We start from the raw sequence: 19,494 nt of genomic DNA, 5'->3' as shown, positions 1-19,494 counted from the left end.
TGTGTGGCCCAAGTGTTCTTCAGATCACTGCTTCCATTCTGCGTGTCCACAGGTGGTTTGTCTGCCTTCTCTCCAAGAATACTGCAGTGCCTGCCGGTCTCTATCCAAACCAAGCCCACTGACCTTTAAAACTCCAGACTTTAAGCCCCACAAGTTGCTAGAGGTCACAAAATTCTGCCCCTTTTTTCTTTCCAAGCCAGCTCCTATGGAGATTCATCTTACCTGTGCGCTCACCTTTGCGTTAGTCTGTCTCTCATGCTTTTTTTTCCCTTCCTCATGCAGTGGCCAGGATCCATTTATCTCTGAAACCATGTCTCCGGACTTTCTACCTTTTTCAGTGTGGCCTCTTCTCTACCTTTATTTGTGTGTGGTTTGTTCTGCCAATCTTCAGGTCAATTTCTGACTTATTTAGGATAATTTGATAGTTATCTAATTGTACTTGTGGAATGACGCAAGCCTAGGATCCTCCTACTCCACTGTCATCTTCCAATTTACCAATAATAATTGTTAAAGTACATTATTTTATAATCGTATATTCAGTGTTTTCCATCACAAGCATTTCCAGATTACAAAGCAAACTGTGAGATGGCTAAAATAAGCATCACTTCAAATGCCAAGGACAATTTAGTGATATGTTTAACATTCTACCAAGATGAAAATGATTTGCTATTTATTATTCTTTCATGAATATAAATTTATTTCTAATCATTAAATTTTAATAATCATAACATGTTTTTATTCCCTTTAGTTAAGACTTTAGAGACTTTGGAAAATTTTATTTTTAATTTTTTATACTTTAAAGCTCAGGGGAAAACATATGTGCAATGAAAGATTCAGGCTTTGTCTCCTCTGTTGATATATATTTATGGAACCACTAATCCCCTGCAACCAATATTCAGTCCCAACTCCAAAGAAATAAAACTTATTCCATAAATAGCACATAAAAATCAATTTCGTTAGTTAGCAGTATAGTAAAGGGATCACCAGTGACCTGCCAGTTATCCCACCTGTGCATTTTAAATGAAAGGCATGTACTGTGAAGTGACTAAAAGTGGAAGACGACTTCTCTCACACACTCCAGATGTGTGCACTGAACAAGCTCTCACACAACAAATAATCAAACATTCTGTCAAACAACAGAATGATAATAGTAATATTAGAAGTTAAACACGGTTCTCTCTGGAGATTGGAACTAGGAGGTGGGCAGAGAGAAAGAGCAAGAGACAGCTGCTTTTTGGTTTTAAGGGTTAAAAATTATCTTTCAAATTATGTACATGTTACTTTGATAAAAAATTAACCCCCCAAATAACCCCACAAACCAAACAACAAATAAACAATAGCAAAGAACTTTTGACCAGAAGTCGTTGGTGTGTCTCACTGCTTGTGTGACCTTGGAAAGCCAAATATATTGTGCCTTGCTCTGTGCATCTCTAATGAAGAGTCTGGACTAGAAGACCTCTAGGGTCATCTAGAAACATCAGCTCTGAAATGAAACAACTTTTTATTACCCAAAACCACCTTAGGAGGTGTGTCTAATTGTGCAAAAATAAACTGTACTTGATTATAAAGGATATCATTCATGACTGAGAAAGTGCCAGTCATGTCTCTTGAATCAAAACTTTAAGTAATTCTAAAAACAAAAATGAACTATATTTCCTGAATAGACTGTCAGGCATACTTTGTACAATTTCTTCTCTTAAAAACGTTTATTATATAATTTTATACAATAAAAGTAACGTGCATTCTTCCTTTTATTCATTGATGCTATCCTAAAGTACCTACAACAGTGTCTAGCATATAGTAGATACTCCATAAATATTGTTTAATAGGTGAGTGACTTGAATTCATTGTAAAACGTTGTATTCTGGATTCTATTGTTTCTACTGGTAAATCAGTTTTAAGTCTTCCCGTTGCTTCTTTGGAGGTAATATTTTCTCTGGCCACTTTTTTTTTTTTAACTTATTTATTTGAGCAAGAGAGAGAGTGCAAGCTAGGGGAGGGCCTAGGATGAGAGACATAGGAGGCGGACCCTGCAGTGAGCGTGGAGTATGCCACAGGGCTTGAGCCCAGCACCCTGAGATCATGACCTGGGCTGAAACCAAGAGTCAGACACTTAACCATCTGAGCTACCCAGGCGCGCTTCTCTGACCACTTTTAGGACTTCCTCATTGTTTCAGTTTATAGCAATTTGACTGTGATGCACCTAGCTGTGGTCTTTGTTTTTATCTTTCTGGAGGCTCACTGATTTTAGTAGATGTATAGATTGATATCTTTCATTAATTTTAGAAAATTTCATCCCTTACCTTCTCAACTATTTTTTCTGCCCCATTCTCTTGTTTCCTTCTGGTACTTCTATTAAAATACTACTTTTTTAGATTGGTGTGTGATAACTCCGTGATCTGAATCCCCTACGGGCCTGTGACTCTTTGTTTCTCTTGATTTTCAGTCATGTCGTCCAGTCTCTTTGCTTTCTTGTTTTCCCAAAACTTTCTTTTTTTTTAAGAGTAGTTTTAGGGTCACAACAAAATCGAGAGAAAGGTACAGAGATTTCCGCACATGTGTACAGCCTCCCTGTCATCACCATCACTCACTGAAATGGTGTGTTTGCTACCAAGGATGGATCTAATCGACATATTAGCATTACTTCAAGTCCATAGTTCGTGTTGAGGTTCACTCTCAGTGTTGTGTATCTTACGGGTTTGGATAAATGTATAATGACATAATATCCATTGTTATATCATACAAAGTATTTTTACTGCCCTCAAAGCCCAAGCTCTTCTTATGTATCCCTGCCATTCACTTCCGCCCTGACACCGCTGATTTGTTGTGGCGTTTCCAGAATGTCATATAGTTAGAATCATACAGTGAAGCTTTTGAAGATTGACTTCTTTCACTCAGTACGAAGCACTGAAAGTTCCTCCATGCCTTATCACGGCTTGACAGCTCATCTTAATGCTGACTAATATTCTACTGTCTGGATGTACCACAGTTTTGTTTATTCGTTCTCCTACTGAAAGGGCATCTTGGTTGTTTCCAAGCTTTTGTAATTATGAATAAATCCCCTATAGACATTTATGTGCAGCTTTTTGTGCAGACCTATGTTTTCAGCTTCCTTGGCTAAGTATCAAGGAGCGTGATTGCTGGTCATACGATAAGAGTGTGTTTAGTTTTGTAAGAAACTGCTTAACCGCATTCCACGGTAGCTGTGCCATTTTGCACCTCCACCAGCAATAAATGAGAGTCCCTGCGGCGCCACATCCAGGCCAGTACTTGGTGTTGTCTTTGTGCTGGGTTTTGGCCATTCTAATAAGAGCATAATAGTATCCCATTTTGTGTTGCATTTCTCTATGGAGTATGCTCTGGAACATCTCTCTATATGCTTATATAACATCTATATATCTTCTTTGGTTGAAGTATCAGTTAAGGTCTTTTGTCCATTTTTCAATTCTTTGCTTCCTTTCTAAATAATTGAGTTCTGGACATTGACTATGAAAAATTAGATAATTTTGATTTCTAGGTGACATTATTTTTTCTTGATAGAGGACGTCCGTTAGCTTCTGGCTGGCTGCTAAAGCAAAGACACTAACAATCCCGTATCATCTTAACTCATTGGAGGATTGAGACGATTCAGATTAAGGTTCTTATTCAGAAGCCTGAGGTTTAGCAGTTGGTTTATAGTGCACCTCTTTGATAGATTTCCAGTTATTATCCCTTTAACTTCTTGATTCTGCCAAAAGGTCATCTCGTCTTCCCAGCCTCTCTCATCTTGAAAACATCTCAAGATGTTTTCAGATGCCTCCCTTGTCTGGATTCTTCTCTTCCAGACTTTGGCCCATCATTCTTTACTATGTTGAGAGCTCTTTCATGTCAGGTGGATTTAAAAATTTTATGTGTATGCTTTTCTAGTGAATTTCTGAACAGAAGAGTTATTCAACCATTACTGGAAAAAAGACTCTTCTACTGCTTCTCTTGGCTCATAGAGTTTTAGATATTAACTATGAATCTACGCTACAGAATATAAAAATTTACCTCTCTTTTAACCAGACATAACGTGCACACACACACACCTTTCTTTTCCTTGCACATTCCCCCTATATAATCATTTCATACATCTGGTTAAATTGCATTGCTCAGATTACTGACAATGTAAATATTGTTCTCTAGCTGAATTGTACCGTGAACTGTGACTATATTTCCTTTTGCCCTTAAATTTAATAATTATCTCATTTTACTTTGGTTTGTTTTCTAGATATCTAGAACTAATTACCCCTCAAACATTCTCTGAAAAATGACTGCAAAATTTATTTTAGTATGAGCAAAGTAATCACTATTATATTAGTTCCTTGTTCATATATTATGCACATAGATGGTATGTATTACACATCATGCTTTTAGAGCCTTCCGAGTTCCTGTTCTGATCTGGAATGGTCACTCTCAAGGCTTGCCACATGGTTGCCTTCTTGGATTTACCTTCTCTCACAACCCAGAGGGTTCCCTTCACCTTTTTTTCTGTTTTTTTTTTGTTGTTGTTGTTGTTGTTGTTTTTTAAGTTTTAATTGCCTTTCTTAGTTTCTTTCTTTTGGTGCAGCATATGATGCAGAGGCTAACTGAAAGGGAACATTTCATCCTTTGAGTGTTTTAAAACTTTGCATGTCCGAAAGTACCATTATTCTTCACTTTCATGTGATTGATGCTCAAAATTTTGTTGCTGTGGCACCATTTTGACTCCAGGGCCTCTGTCTGTGCCTGGTTCTTGTTCTTTTTCTTAAAGTTTGTAGGGTCTTTTCTTTGTGCCTCATGGATTCGGTTCAAGATGATCCCTGGTGGGGGTCTTTTTCTTTTCATTGTGCTGGGTACTTAGCCGGCTCTTGCATTCTTTTATTCTCCGAAATTTTCTTGTGTCATTTATTTGATCATTTTCCTCAGTTCGTTTTAGAATGAGACCTCGTGAGCCTCTCTAGTTAATCTTTAATTCTGACTTCCGTGTTTATCTCCTCATCTTTTATTTCCACCTTTAAGGAAATTTCTTAAACTCTGTCTTCTAAACATCCACTGATTGTTTTTCTATTTATCATATGGTATGATTTTGTGTATATTTTTTTTTCCAGGAGCCCTTTTCTCTTTATATAGTTTTCTGTTCCTTTGTGATGTAAAACTTTCTCATTTCTGTTTAAAGATAATAACTTTAGGGACACCTGGGTGGCTCAGTGGGTTAAAGCCTCTGCCTTTGGCTCAGGTCATGATCCCAAGGTCCTGGGATGGAGCCCCACATCAGGCTCTCTGCTCAGTGGGGAGCCTGCTTCCCCTCTCTCTCTCTGCCTGCCTCTCTGCCTACTTGTGATCTCTGTCAAATAAATAAAATCTTTAAAAAAATAAAGGTAATAACTTTAGTTTTTCAGTGATTTCTCCTGTCACCTGAATCATTGATTTTTTTCAAACTCATTTTTTCTGTTTGTTTTGCTATCTGTCATTCATGTTGAAGACTTTCCTTCAAAGTATAGTGGTCATTGGCTCTTCATTCATATTTGAGATTGAGTCCCTAAAAAGCTGCTTACAAGGTCTTAGTAAAATTGACAGGATTTATCAACCGGTAAATGGTTAAGTATTGCTTTTTTATTGAGGGACCAAAAAATTACCTGTAGGTCTTTTTTCTTGGTCCTGTGAGTTCTCCTAAAGAGGGATTCGCTCCTACTGACTTACAGATGTAAATCAGCTGCCAGTGTTCCGAGAGGCGGTGGGGTGGGGAGGCAGGGCGCCTGTCCATCTGCGCGGTCTCACTTAAGGCTCGTGTTTCCAGTTGCAGCCGTACTCTTGCTACGCCGAATACCCCTTTGGAGCCTAAAGGGGTATTGGAGCTCTGCTTCAAACTTGTGCAGAAATTAAGCTTCGAAATTCATCTAGGGGAGAAGAATGAGTGGTTACCTGGGAGTCTAACAGCTTCTCCAGGAGACTTTGAACCCACCTTCCCATTTTTCTGCTCTTTGTCCCACCTTGGCCTTCAGAAATACTTGAGGTCTCCAGTTCCTGAGCCTTTCTGGAATGCTCTCCTGCAGAGCACCTGGCTTCTAGGTGGCTGCTTCTGTGCAGCTCCTTTTCAGCTTTCTTTGTTCTGCTTAATGTTACAGAGATTATGCATTTGCTTTCCATTTCCTAAAATTTCATTATCCTTGCTCATCTAAAGTTATCTCTTTTTTCCTCTTTATCCTTATAATTCCTTAGTGTCCTTTCGGTGGGGCTACAGTTAGAGTATCGTGCTGAGAAGCAGAATTCTACCTTTCGCATTGTTCCCCATGGCTCCTTCACTTACCTGGTTAGATTGTGGTCTGCTGGTTCTGTAATCCTAACCATAGCTGGTATTTACTGAACCCAGGTGCTGTTCAGAGCATTACTGCCCATAAGGGAAGTGCTGTTACCATGCCTATTTCACAGATGCAGAAACCGAGGCTTGGAAAAGCAAAGTGATTTACTTAGAGTTCAAAAAAAACCCAGAGTAATGCCAAGACTTAACCAAGGCAGCCTGAGTCTAGATCCTGTGTTCTTTTTTTTTTAAGGTTTTATTTATTTATTTGGCAGAGAGAGACACAGCAAGAGAGGGAACACAAGCAGAAGGAGTGGGAAGGGAGAAGCAGGCCTCCCGCTGAGCAAGGAGCCTGATGCGGGGTTTGATCTGAGGACCCTGGGATCATGCACTGAGCCGAAGGCAGCCGCTTAACGACTGAGCCACCCAGGCGCCCCTAGTCCTGTGTTCTTAACCATTATTCTGTACTGCTTCCCTACACTACACTGCTAAATGCTCTTTATATATAAAAAAAAAATTAAAATAGTTCATGACGTAAATAGATTATCTGCCTGAAGTTATATGGTGTTCCATACATGCATATATCCTACACACACATACACACAAAAACTCACACATGTTCTTGGTATCTTGACATAAGAATTTTAATGTTTCAGATAAAGGTTATTTTGCACATAAAAATAAAGTATTTCCAGGGCAATATAGTTTGCTTTATTTATATATCAGAATCTATGCCCATGTATTATATGCAACATGTATTAGCTATGCTTGCTGTTTGCCACCAACGTAGCTACAACGCGGGCAAGATTTTTAGCAACACTTTATGTTTGTATTGTTTCCTACTCACCCTTCTCAATATGCAATGTAAATAATATATTTATATTCCAAGTAGTATATTTCTATTCCACTTTTATGATAGTCTTCTAGCAGAAATATAAGTATAAGAGATAGACTTGGTCAGACATTCTCAAAATAGAATAGTCTAATTCAAACTGAGTGAGATCAAGCTTTTATTTTTAGCTTTTCCATTTATCTTCTATCTTTGGAGAATGGAGATAGAGCCAGTTGAGAAGCACATAGTCTCCTTGGACATTACTTATCTTACATCATAACTCATACATTTGCCTGTAATGGACTAAGGCCATTAGGGAGAACCATATTTGGAGAAGATAGAGGTGCATTAGAGATATAATTTAGGATTCATTTTGGCAACAAGTCTAACCTAAAATGATTTCAGAGTCACAATGCAATAGGAGACTACTCCAATCACAAAATAAACCTTAAGTTTAACTGCAGAGCATAAGCTTATATCCTTTCCTTGAAACAAAAAGCTTGTGGAAGTTTTAACTTGAAAATGTGTATCTTCTAGAAATAGCCTTAATGTGTATCCTAAGAGTCAAAAGATTGGGGTGAGAGAGAACATGATTCTTTAATGAGATCTGGTAACTTCAGGATCTATGTTTAGTTATTTCTTTACTAGCCAGAAAAGAGTCATACATAAACAATGTTTTAGAATTTTTCACTTCCCAGCTGTTTTCTAATTTTAAGAAGTACTTTGCTCACATTGTAAATCAAAATATTTCCATATGAATTAGTGTATTAAAAATGAATCAATATAAATATTGCAAGGTATATAAACCTTAGAAGATTGATAATTTTGACTAAATAAAACAAATACTATGACTTATACAAGTCACAAAACACCACCTTAAACAAAATTAAAAGGAAACCACAAACTAAAAAATATTTTGAATGAAGGGCTACTATCTATCATATAGAGAGTTTTTATATATCTGGATGAAAATAGTATATCCTTTAAAAGAAAATTATACTGAAGATGCAAATTTTATAGATACAAAATTCACAAATAAATGCCAATACCCAATAAACATGGAAAAATGTACAGATAACAATAACATACATATCAAAACCAAAACAAACTACTGATTTCGCCTGTGCAGTGGTCACATGGTGATGGGAAGGGTGTGGCATAAGAGTCCCTCTTGAGTCACATCCTGCCGCTGAATGTGTGAATTAACATGACTCTCTGTTGTTTTGCTTCCAAAGCCCACATCTCTTTTTTCCTCTTAAATGAATAGACTTGATATTTCTACAGTAGTTTCAGATTTACAGAAAAACTGAACAGAAGCTGTAGAGAGCTTCCACAGACTCCCTTTGCCCCCACCCTACAGTTTCCCGTGTCCTTCCCGTCTTTCATTACTGTGCATGTATCACAAAGGATGAGCCAATATTGATACATTATTATTAACTAAAGTCCGTCGATTATATTGGAGTTTCCCCTTGTGTTGTACGTTCTGTGGGTTTTGACAAGTGTATCATCACGTGTATACACAATTGCAGTATCACTAACAGTACTTTTACCACCCCTACAAGTGCCTTGTTTCCCACCTAATCATCACTCCCTTCCTTCCTCGGAACCTCTGATAACCGGTGATCTTTTAACTGTCTCCACAGTTTTGCCTTTTCCAGAATGTCATAGAATAGGAATCATTTAAGATGTGGTCCTTTCACAGTGGCTTCTTTCACTTAGTAATATGCTTGCACAGTTCCATGTCTTGTCATGAATTAATAGCTCATTTCTTTTTGTCACCGAATAATATTGCATAGCATGGATGTACCACAGTTTGTCTATCCACTCACCTATTAAAGGACATCTTGAAAGCATCTAAGTTTTAGAAGTTACGAATAAAGCTCCCATATGCATCCAGATGTATGGTCTGCATCTACATTTGTTTTGTTTTGTTTTGTTTTGTTTTGCATGTGGATGTCCGGTTGTTGCACCATTTGTTGAAAATACAGCCCTTTCTCCATTGAGTCGCCTTTGCTGTTTTGTTAAGGATCAGTTGCCTATATTTGTGTCTGGCTCTTTATCCTGTTCCTTTGATTTATTTAATTCATCTTTTACCAGTGCCACGCTTGTCTTATCATGGTAAATGGGCTCTTGTCAGTTGTCCAACTTTGTTCTCCATCAATATTGTATTTGCTATTCTGGGCTTTTTTGCCTTTCCATATGAACTGTACAATCAATTTGTCAGGATCCTCAAAACTTAAAAATTACTAGGATTTTGGTTGGGATTGCATTGAATTCATAAATCAGATTGGAAAGAACTGACATCTTAACAAGAGTGAGTCTTATCCATGAATATGGAATATCTTTCCACTTATTTAGCTCTTTGATTTTTATGTCTGAATTTTATAATGTTACTCATATAAATCTTGTACATATTTTGTTAGATTCATACCTAAGTATTTACACTTTTGGTACTAATATAAATGGTATACTGTTTTTATTTATTTTATTTTATTTTGGTATACTGTTTTTAATTCTTAAATTCCAGTTTTTCATTGCTGATATGTGGGAAAGCAATTGACTTTTACATAATAATCTTGTATCCTGCCACTTTGCAATGATCTCTTATTTGTTCCAGGAGTTTTGTTGTTATTGTTGATTCTCTGAGATTATCTACATAAAGGGTCCTATCATTTGTGAAGAAAGACAGTTTTAATTCTTCCTTTGCAAATCTGTATACCTTTTATTTCTTTTCTTTTTGAATAGCTATAACTTCTGGGATGATTATTTTTTAATGATTTATATATTTGACAGAGCACATGCACACAAGCAGGGGGGAGAGGGAGAGGCAGAAGCAGACTCCCCACTGGGCTAGGGGCAGGACATGAGGCTCAATCCCAGGACCCCGAAATCATGTTTCATTTTTGGTTCGTGCATTCTTCAGGAGTGTACTGGTTTATCTGCAATCATTTGGGAATTTTCCAACTATCTTTTTCTTTTTTTTCTTGAGAGAGAGAGAGAGAGGGAGAGAGAACACAAGTGGGGTGAGGGTCATAGGGTGAAGCAGACTCCCTGCTGAGCTGGGAGCCCGACGTGGGACTCAGTCCCGGGACTCCAGGATCATGACCTGAGCTGAAGGCAGACATTTAACAACTGAGCCACCCAGGCGCCCCCAACTATCTTTTTGTTATTGGTTTCAGGTTCAATTCTATGTGTAATCCTAGAGTAGACATTGTATGATTTTTATTCTTTAAAAATTGTTCATGTGTACTTGTAGCCCAAAATGTGGTCTATCTTGAGGAATGTTCCATATACGTCAGAGTACGTGCTCTGCTATTTTTTGGATGAAGTAATCTATAGATGTTAATTATTCCAATCGACTGCAAGTGCTGTTCAGTTCAGCTCTGTCTTTGCTGACTTTCTGCCTGCTGAATTTGTCCATTGTTGACAGAGAGTTATGGAAGTGCGGTTGGCTGTAATAGTGGATTCATCTTTTTCTCCTTGCAGTTTCATCAGTTTTCGCCTCGCATATTTTGATGCCCTTCTGCTAAGTGCATACACATTAAGGATTGTTAGATCTTCTTGGAGAATTGATCCCTTTATCACCATGTAATGGCCCTCTTTTCCTTGCTCAGAAGCTTGCTCTGTCTGCAATTAATGTAGCTACTCCAGCTTTCTTTTTATTAGTATTAGCATGATATTTCTTTCTCCATCTCCTTACTTTTAATCTATATGTGTCTTTATTTGTAAAGTAGGTTTCTGACAACGTATAGTCAGTCCTGGTTTTTGTTGCATCCTGACAACCCCTGTCTTTTAATCAGTATATTTGGAGCATTGATATTTAAACTCCTTCCTCATATAACTAGGTTAATATTATCATGTTTGTTACTATTTTCTTGTCATTGTTTTTGTTCTTATTCCTATTTTTGTCTTTTACTCTTTTTCTGCCTTTTGTGGTTTTAATTGAGCATTTTAAAATAGAATGTTAGGGGGCACCTGGGTAGCTCAGTAGTTAAGCATCTGCCGTCAGCTCAGGTCATGATCCCGGGGTCCTGGGGTCAAGCCTTGCCTTGGGCTCCCCGCTCAGCAGGGAGCCTGCTTCTCCCTCTCCCACTCCCCCTGTTTGTGTCCCCTTTCTCCCTGTGTCTGTCTCTGTGAAATAAATAAATAAAACCTTTAAAAAAATGTTATTTTCTCTCCCTTCTTAGCATATAAATTATATTTCCTTTTTTCCTTTTTAGTGGTTGTCCTAGAATTTGCAGTATATATTTACAACTAATCCCCATCCACTTTGAAATGACACTACCTGTCATGGGTTGTACAGGGACCTTATAATAACAAAATAGTCCTATTTCCTCCTCCTTGTCCCTTGTATCAAGGTGGTCATTCATTTCACTTATCCCTAAGCATGTGTATATACACATATATTTTGTGTATATTATTATAATTTTATGTATTATAATATTATTATGCATTATTCCTATTATTATTTGAACAGACTGTTGTTAGAGCAATTAAAAGAAAGTTCTTTATTTTACCTTCTTTTATTCTTTCTCTAAGGATCTTCCTCTCTCTATGTAAATCTGAGTTTCCGACCTATATCATTTTCTTCCCCTCTGAAGAACTTCTTTTAACACTTCTTAGAAGGTAGATCTGCTGACAACAAATTCCCTCGATTTTTATTTGTTTGAGAATCTTATTTCTCCTTCACTTCTGAAAGATAATTTTTCAGGGTATAGTTCTAAATCGGTGGGGAGGTTTTATCTCAATATTTTAAATACTTTACTCAAGTCTCTTCTTGCCCGTGTGGTTTCTGAAGAGAAGTCTGATGTAATACTCTGTTTTCTCCCTCTGACTTCTTTAAAAACCTTTTGTCTTTGATTTTCTGCAGTTTGAATATGATAGGCCTACGGGGAGGTTGTTTTTAGTGTCTGCATTGTTTGATGTATCATGGGGTTCCGGATCTGTTCTGTCATTAATCTTGGAAAATTCTCAGCCATTATTACATCTATCTTTGTTCTATTTCTTTCTCTCTTTTCCTTGTGGTACCCCCAGCATGTGTATGTTACACCTCTTAGGTCCCACAGTTCTTCAACTTTCTGGTCCATCTTCTTAATTTTTTTTCTCTTTGCATTTCAGTTTTAGAAGTTTCCATTAAAACTTCCTCAAGCAGGAGCACCTGGGTGGCTCAGTCAGTTGAGCACCGACTCTTGGTCTCAGCTCTGGTCACAACCTCGTGATTATGGGATCGGACCCCGTGTCGGGCTCTACACTCGGTGAAGAGTCTGGTTCAGATTCTTCCTCCATCTTCCTGCCCCTCTGCCCCTCCCTGCTCACATGCTCTCTTGCACACACTCTCAATTTCTCTCACTCTCTCTCTTGTTCTCTCTAAAATGAACAAATCTTAAAAAAAAAAAAAAAAAATTTTCCTCAAGCTCCCTGATTACTTTCATGGTCATGTCCAGCCTACTGATAAGCCTATCAAAGGTCTTCTTCATTTCTTTTCAATTTTTTTCTAGAATTTCCTTTTGATTCTGTCCTAGAATTTCAGTTTTTCTGCTCACATGATCTGTTTTTGTATGTCGTCCACTTTTTCCATCAGAACCTTTAGTATATTAATCATGAAACTCCTAGTCTAATAGTTCCAGAATCTCTACCACATCTGAGTCTGGCTCTGTCTCTTCAGCTGCGTTTTTTTAATCTTTTTAGTATCAGTTTAATTTTTTGTTGAAAGCTGAACATGATGTACTGGGTAAAAAGAACTGAGAAATATAGAACTTCAGGGTGAGGGTGTTGTATTTATCTGGCTAGGAGTTAGACTCTGTGCACTGATTGCTGTGGCTTTAGGTGTCGAAGGCTAAAATGTACTCTGATGTCCTTGTTTTCTCTCCCCTTTTGTCTTTGGGTTTCCCTAGAGATTTCTAAAATAAGGATTCCAGAAAAAAGGCAAGCTACTGGGGGCGCCTCAGTGGCTCAGTGGGTTAAAGCATCTGCCTTCGGCTCAGGTCATGATCTCAGGATCCTGGGATGGAGCTCTGTATTGTGCTCTCTGCTCAATGGGGAGCCTGCTTCTCCCTTTCTCTCTGCCTCTCTGCCTACTTGTGATCTCTTTCTCAGTCAGTCAGAACTCTTGACATGTTCAGCTGCGTGTTACCTGCGGTATGTCTGCAGGGTCAGGAAAGGAAGGGGAATGTGAGGGTCATACAATAGCATCAACACTTACTTGGCATAGATCCTAGAAAAGCAAAACCAATGTTCATTCAACAACCAACATATATGGCAGGTTTAACTCTACATTGGAGTTAAACTAATGTTAACTTAAAAAGTTAAACCTCCAGCTGAAATAGCTTGATGGTGATTGATGACTTTCTAGCCATGAGTGTCCTCCAGCTAAGACCACCTGCTCTCCAGAGCAATGGCTGATTATCAGTTGGTTTCCCCTTTTGAGGTGCCTTTTGGGAACATCTATAACTTTTATTATATTATAAATATTCATCAGGGAATACTTATATATCTGAAAATCATTTAAAATTATTCTCAAATACCAACTAACCTAGTCTGAAAATACTGTCTCTTTCCTCATAAGTATAATGCAGGGGGTGGGGACGCCTGGGTGGCTCAGTTGGTTAAGCAGCTGCCTTCGGCTCAGGTCATGATCCCAGGGTCCTGGGATCGAGTCCCACATCGGGCTCCTTGCTCGGCAGGGAGCCTGCTTCTCCCTCTGCCTCTGCCTGCCTCTTTGTCTGCCTGTGCTCGCTTGCTCTCTCTCCCTCTGTCTCTTACAAATAAATAAATAAAATCTTTAAAAAAATAATAATAATGCAGGGGGTGGTTAATTAATTCATCTCTAAGGAGTTCCTTACTTCTAAAGTTCTGTAGCCTTATAAAATTCAGCCCTTAAAAAGTATTGGAATTATTTTGCCTAGACATAGTTGTAAATATTTAATGACACAATGCACTATCCATACTACATTGTTAACATTTCTTTAAAAATGACTTAAAAATTGCCGTGTATAGTTTGAGCCTATGTGTGTATCCTCTAATTTATTAATATGGATATATAAAGAAGTATACACACACTTATAAATTAAATGTAATACTGTGTTGATTATTAATGAGTTATTCTTGATTATCCCTGAGTAGTAAGATCACAGGTGATTTTTGTTGTTCCTTCTTTCTCTTCCATAATTTTTACTTACCAGCTGAATTAATTTTACAATAGGAAACAGCATCTGAATCTTAAAAAAAAAAAAAAAAGCCTACAGTGTTTGTATTATACATTGTTTTAATACAGCACTCTATGAAACCCACCACATTGAAGGAAGATCCAACAAGGGACCTGAAACAGCTGCTCCAAGAGCTGAGAAGTGTGATCAACGAGGAGCCAGCTGTGCCGCTGGGCAAGCCCGAGGAGGACGGGAGAACACCGTCCCTGGGAGTCTCCTACGCGGCTGTGTAAGGCTGGGGGGGATGCGGGACGGGAGAGCTTCTCTCCCGGGGTTCTCTGGGGGAGGGGCAGGTTTAACTTCCAAGAGTATCTGACCTCACCAAGGAAAACAACATGAAAGTGGAAGGAGTGAAAGAGAAGTCAAGCAACGTGACATCAAGAGCAAATGATACAGTTATTATTCTGTCCAGAAGGAAGTCATCAAAGCAAGGCGTTACCCAAAGTTACATCGAGTAGTAATTTATAGTTCCCAACAGATTTCACATGCATAATCTTATCTGATTACCATAACAACTGTTTGAAACCAGACAGGGCAGGAGCTTTTATTTCCATCTTAAAAAGGAGAAAAACAAATTTCAAAAGGTTGAGTTGCCTGCAGCTACCCATTTCCATGGTGGAGCTAAACTAAACCCGTGAGGACTACATGACTCTCCAGATATAATCTAATAGGAGAGTCCATGGTTCTCTAGAGATTCATGCCAGTGACATATACCAAATGAATAGAAGGTCACACCTGAAAAAGATTTCCGCCAGTTCTCCAGCCCGTCCCTGTATTACCTGCAGAAATCAATGAGATTCTCATGTTCTTTTCAAATACTGTTTCAAAATTTTACTGTGTATTATTATTAGATTAACTGAAAGCATTTTAACACAGTAAACACTAAATTTTGGTATAATAATATTAATTGTATACTAGCCATTAGTATTACAACAACCTTTTGTAATATTCATTTTCTGGTTGTATGATAAATATCTAAAAGTAATACTTTCTAAAATAATACTTACATATCAGCAATCTCCAGTTTTTTAAGATGTTTAATTAGTCTATGTTAACCTGAAGTAGTTAAATATTAGCTGGATTTATTTGGTATTTATTAATACTATTATTAATAGTAATAGTAAAATAGTAAGCGCAGCCCAGCCCAGTTACCTAGCATAACATTGCATTCTCTGAATCACATGTCAGAAACATTCCATTGGCCACTCCACTGAGGAATACATGTATGTACAAAGCAACATACATGCCTTGTAAGGCAGGGCAATATTTATTATTAAGTTCATTTGACAGAGGAGTTAATTTGGGCATAGATTGTATTGTCTTCTCCTATGAAGCAAAGAGGCAAAACCAAAAGTAAAAGTTGGAGCCCAGGCTCCCAGCACTAATCATTCCACAAAGATGACTGTGATTTCTTGATCAGGTGATTTCCATCACGTTAGCCACTAATTGTGGGCCTAAATTATATTGAATTGTATTGAATATGAATATGTTCATGAATATATTTGGTCCCTGCCTTTAAAGAATGCATGTTAATTTGCTATAATTCTACAAATGACCTTGTTACCAAAGCCTAAACTCAGCTTAAAGCTTTTAAGAGTCTGTGAAAGCATTTCTGACCTGATGAATTCCAGGGGCAGCCTTCTGCAAAATTTGCTTGGAGGCCTAAAATCTGCTGTTGTGCTTTCAAGAGCAATTGATTGTTCTAAAAATACATGGAATCTGGAAATTGTTTTGTATAATTAACTGAGAATTATATTTATACAGAGATGTTAGAGAAAGAGATTGCATAACTGAATCAAGCCTGAGATTAGAGATATGCCATAGGTAAGAAGAATCTGAGATTCTGATCTAATTAATTGTCCAGTAATTTTTTTATGTTTCCAGGTAACTTAGGAAGTCTGGACAGTTTATGTGGGAACCGATGGGCATTTGGGCATTGAAAGCAAGCTGTTACATTAACTGAAATTAAATCAGATTTCAGTATATATACATACAGTGTAATGTATTTTCTAGAAATCAACAGGAATTTTTTTGACTTATCTTAAATTTTGCTGCTGTTTACCCATAGGAAGATATTTATATGGTATACCATACCATACATGGAAGATTTTTTTCCTACATTTTACACTCATTTACAATGGTTTACCTAACTTTTGAGAGGAAGGTAGTCTGGAAGGAAAGTCTAACAACCTCCAGTACAGGATTTTAAGAACCCCCACAGAGATCAATCCTATTTTCCTCAGTAATTAAAGAGCTAAATTTTAAAATGAGATCCTAAAAAGAGCATAAAGAAATGAAATCCATAACCCCTCAACAGAGACGTCTTTTTTTTAGCCAAGGAGGAAAAAAATCTAATACTGATCTGTTATCCATGTAAGACAAGAAGAACGTGGCTCACAGGTCCTCATCACCTCCTCGCCCGCTGCTGCATCAGGCCCCGTCTCTCTGTCTGCCCCTGCAGCCCCTCCCCAACTTGTCACCAGCCTGCTTGACTCCCACAGTGCGCTCTAACCAAAAAAGACTGCTCCTGGCTCCCAAAAGGAGTCCATTCCTTTCGTCTTCAAGCTCTTCTTTACATGTTTTACCGCCTGGAAGAGCCAGCGCCCCAGTCTCACTCTTGAATCTGCATTGGTGTAAAAGCAGGGTTCAGAGGAACAACACAGTTTCATCACTAAGTAAAAATAACATCGTGTACCCTTCGTTTCTCTCACCCTTCTGCCGACAGAAGCAACAACTCATTAAGGGACTCCACTGAAGGCAGCAAATCCAGTGATACCCTCAGCAGGTGAGAAATGATCTTATCAGTCCCTGGCTATATGAGAGTCCCCGTGTCTACTACTTACTTATTAATTCGATAGCTGGTTGGACCCCCGCGATGTGCCACCCTCCAGGCTAGGTCCGTAGAACGTAACAGTGGGCAGGACAGACATGGGCTTACAGTTTTAACATCTGTTTATTGATTGCCTGGGAAAAAACCTTACTTTTATCTTTTCTATTTCACCACCTGAAAAAAAAAAAAGATCAGAGTCTTTCTCCTGTCGTGAGACTATGAAAATGAATTCTGTTTAAATCCAGCTGGGTGGAGCCTAATTCATTGCTGTATCTCCAGCATCAGCCGTATTGTCTGACACAGAGCACAGAGTAGTTGTTTGATAAATACTTGTTTAGTGAATGAATGAAGACAGTATTTTATATGTATATGTATATATATATATATATATATATAACAAAGACAGTATTTATATATATATATATATATATATATATATATATAACAAAGACAATATTTTCTTACTGTCTCTACTGCTTTGTCAATATATACAACGAACTTGAATCTTTCTAAACTAGATCCTTCTCTTTAATGAGTTTTGATTTTCTTCTCACCAAGGTATAGAACCTATTAGTAATATCTACAGCTATCTATGGCACATTTTTATTTTTTACATTTTCTGGATCTTTTGGGGCTTATTTCATTTTGTCTCTCTGACTTAGTTTTTGGCTTAGGCATTATTATATCCATATATGGACTAGAAATGAAGACTCAGATTGCTTACCCAACTTGCCAGAGTCATGTAGCTTTGTGAACAGGGGAGTCAGATTAGAACTCTGGTCTTGCTGGTTCCTGAGCTCAGGTGCGTGACCACGTCTGTGTACCTGGACTAAGCTCCTTGGGGAAGAGCACAATTCTAGGCATGGGGCACCGAGGGGCCGCTCCCCTAAGATATGTAAGCTCTGCTGTAGTTTTTCTACGACCAAAAAACCTATTTCCTTCAGCAATGATTGTAAAGAGAGAGATTAGGGAGGAAAAGCTGGACTTGGCCCCTTCCTGCGTTCAAATGGGAAGAAGAGGTTTTCTTCCTTCCTTTCTTCCTTTCTTTTTTAAGATTTTATTTATTTGAGAGACAGAGCACACAAACAAGCAGAGGCTGGCAGGGGGAGGGAGAGAGAACTGAAGGCAGACGCCCCCCTGCTGGGGGTGTTGATCTCCAGACCCCCAGATCATGACCTGAGCCCCAACTAGGAGCCGAACGCTTAACCAACTGAGCTGCCAGGCACCCCAGGAAGAAGAGGTTTTCAGATATTTCACAGAAGCTCCGAAAAGTATGAAACATACTCGAAAATTAAAGATGCATTTAACTACTCTCTACTGTGGTAAATTGGCTATTGAAAAACTTCACACATAAGAGGAGAAAAAAATACAACAGTTGCTGTTTCACTACAACATTTCACTGTCATTGCGGCATCTTTGCTTTACTCAACAAAATAAGTCGGTTCTCCAGAAAATGTCTCAGAGATGAGGCTCTCAGAGTAACTCAAGCACAAATCCCCATACAGAGGAGCTCGTGTCTTTAATGTTTTATTCCGTTCTGGGGATAAGGACTGTGTTGATTTAACTTGAAGGGTGGCCACGGAACAAAGGCCATCATTCTGCAAACCACCCCCCCCCCCCGTGTCATCTGCTGTTTCTGCGAAGGGCCCCCTGCTTTCCAGAGCGCCTCTGCTTAAATCCTACCATTATCTCCGGTTCTTCTTTCTCTTCTGTCTCGTTTCTCTCGTCACCAGATCTTATCACTTTCAACTCCGAAGCAGTTCTCAACTCCATTTTCTTCTTTGTACATCCTCTCGGACGGCCTGCTTCCCTTCCCTGAGACGGCTCTAACAAAATCAGCGACTCTAACCAAAAACAACACAGATGTATCTCTCTCCCATTTCCATCAGCGCCACCGGGCGAAGTCCCCATGTCGGCAGGGCCTGACCCCTCCCGAAGCTTGTGGGGTTAATCTGTCTCCTCACCTTTCTTCGGCTCCCGGAGCTTCATTCCTTGCGCTCCGGCTCGTGGCGTCTCCCTTCATCTCCGCGCACAGCACAGCGCAGCATCTCCGCATCCCTCCGTCGGCCGCGCCTGCCCCATTGTCTTCTCTCTTCCGAATGAAACCTCCCCCGGCCTCCTGCCTTAGGATATGGTGGGGATAACCTCCCCGACAACCCAGGGTAAGCTTCCCACCCAAAGACCCTTGATTTCCTGGCATCTGCCCAGTCTCTGGGACACTCGCAGGTTCTTGGTACTCAGAAGCGGACAGACGTGGCCACCACGACTGAGCCTGCCACTCTGCGTTCGGTCTTGTTCCCTTATTAGGCCATTGTGGTGGCCTTGACAG

At 38.8% G+C, this 19,494-nt stretch overlaps 1 protein-coding gene across 8 annotated transcripts in view; it reads left to right on the top strand.

The window, feature by feature from the left end:
• CCDC158 (coiled-coil domain containing 158) overlaps nucleotides 1-19,494 on the top strand; it is a 93,503-nt gene that overhangs the window by 65,315 nt on the left and 8,694 nt on the right. For 7 of the 8 annotated variants that reach the window (XM_045079902.1, XM_045079901.1, XM_045079898.1 and 4 more), the window contains 2 exons: nucleotides 14,404-14,564; nucleotides 17,061-17,120. In XM_045079902.1, the coding sequence (XP_044935837.1) occupies nucleotides 14,404-14,564; nucleotides 17,061-17,120 (221 nt within the window). Of the gene's footprint in view, nucleotides 1-14,403; nucleotides 14,565-17,060; nucleotides 17,121-19,054; nucleotides 19,328-19,494 lie in introns of all 8 variants that reach the window. The other variant, XR_006606729.1, reaches the window with a different exon arrangement.

This window comes from Mustela putorius, unplaced genomic scaffold (assembly GCF_011764305.1).
Source record: "Mustela putorius furo isolate JIRA1106 unplaced genomic scaffold, ASM1176430v1.1 tig00000430_pilon_pilon_pilon, whole genome shotgun sequence".
Taxonomy (NCBI): domain Eukaryota; kingdom Metazoa; phylum Chordata; class Mammalia; order Carnivora; family Mustelidae; genus Mustela; species Mustela putorius.
This window is presented reverse-complemented; position numbering and strand designations above follow the sequence as displayed.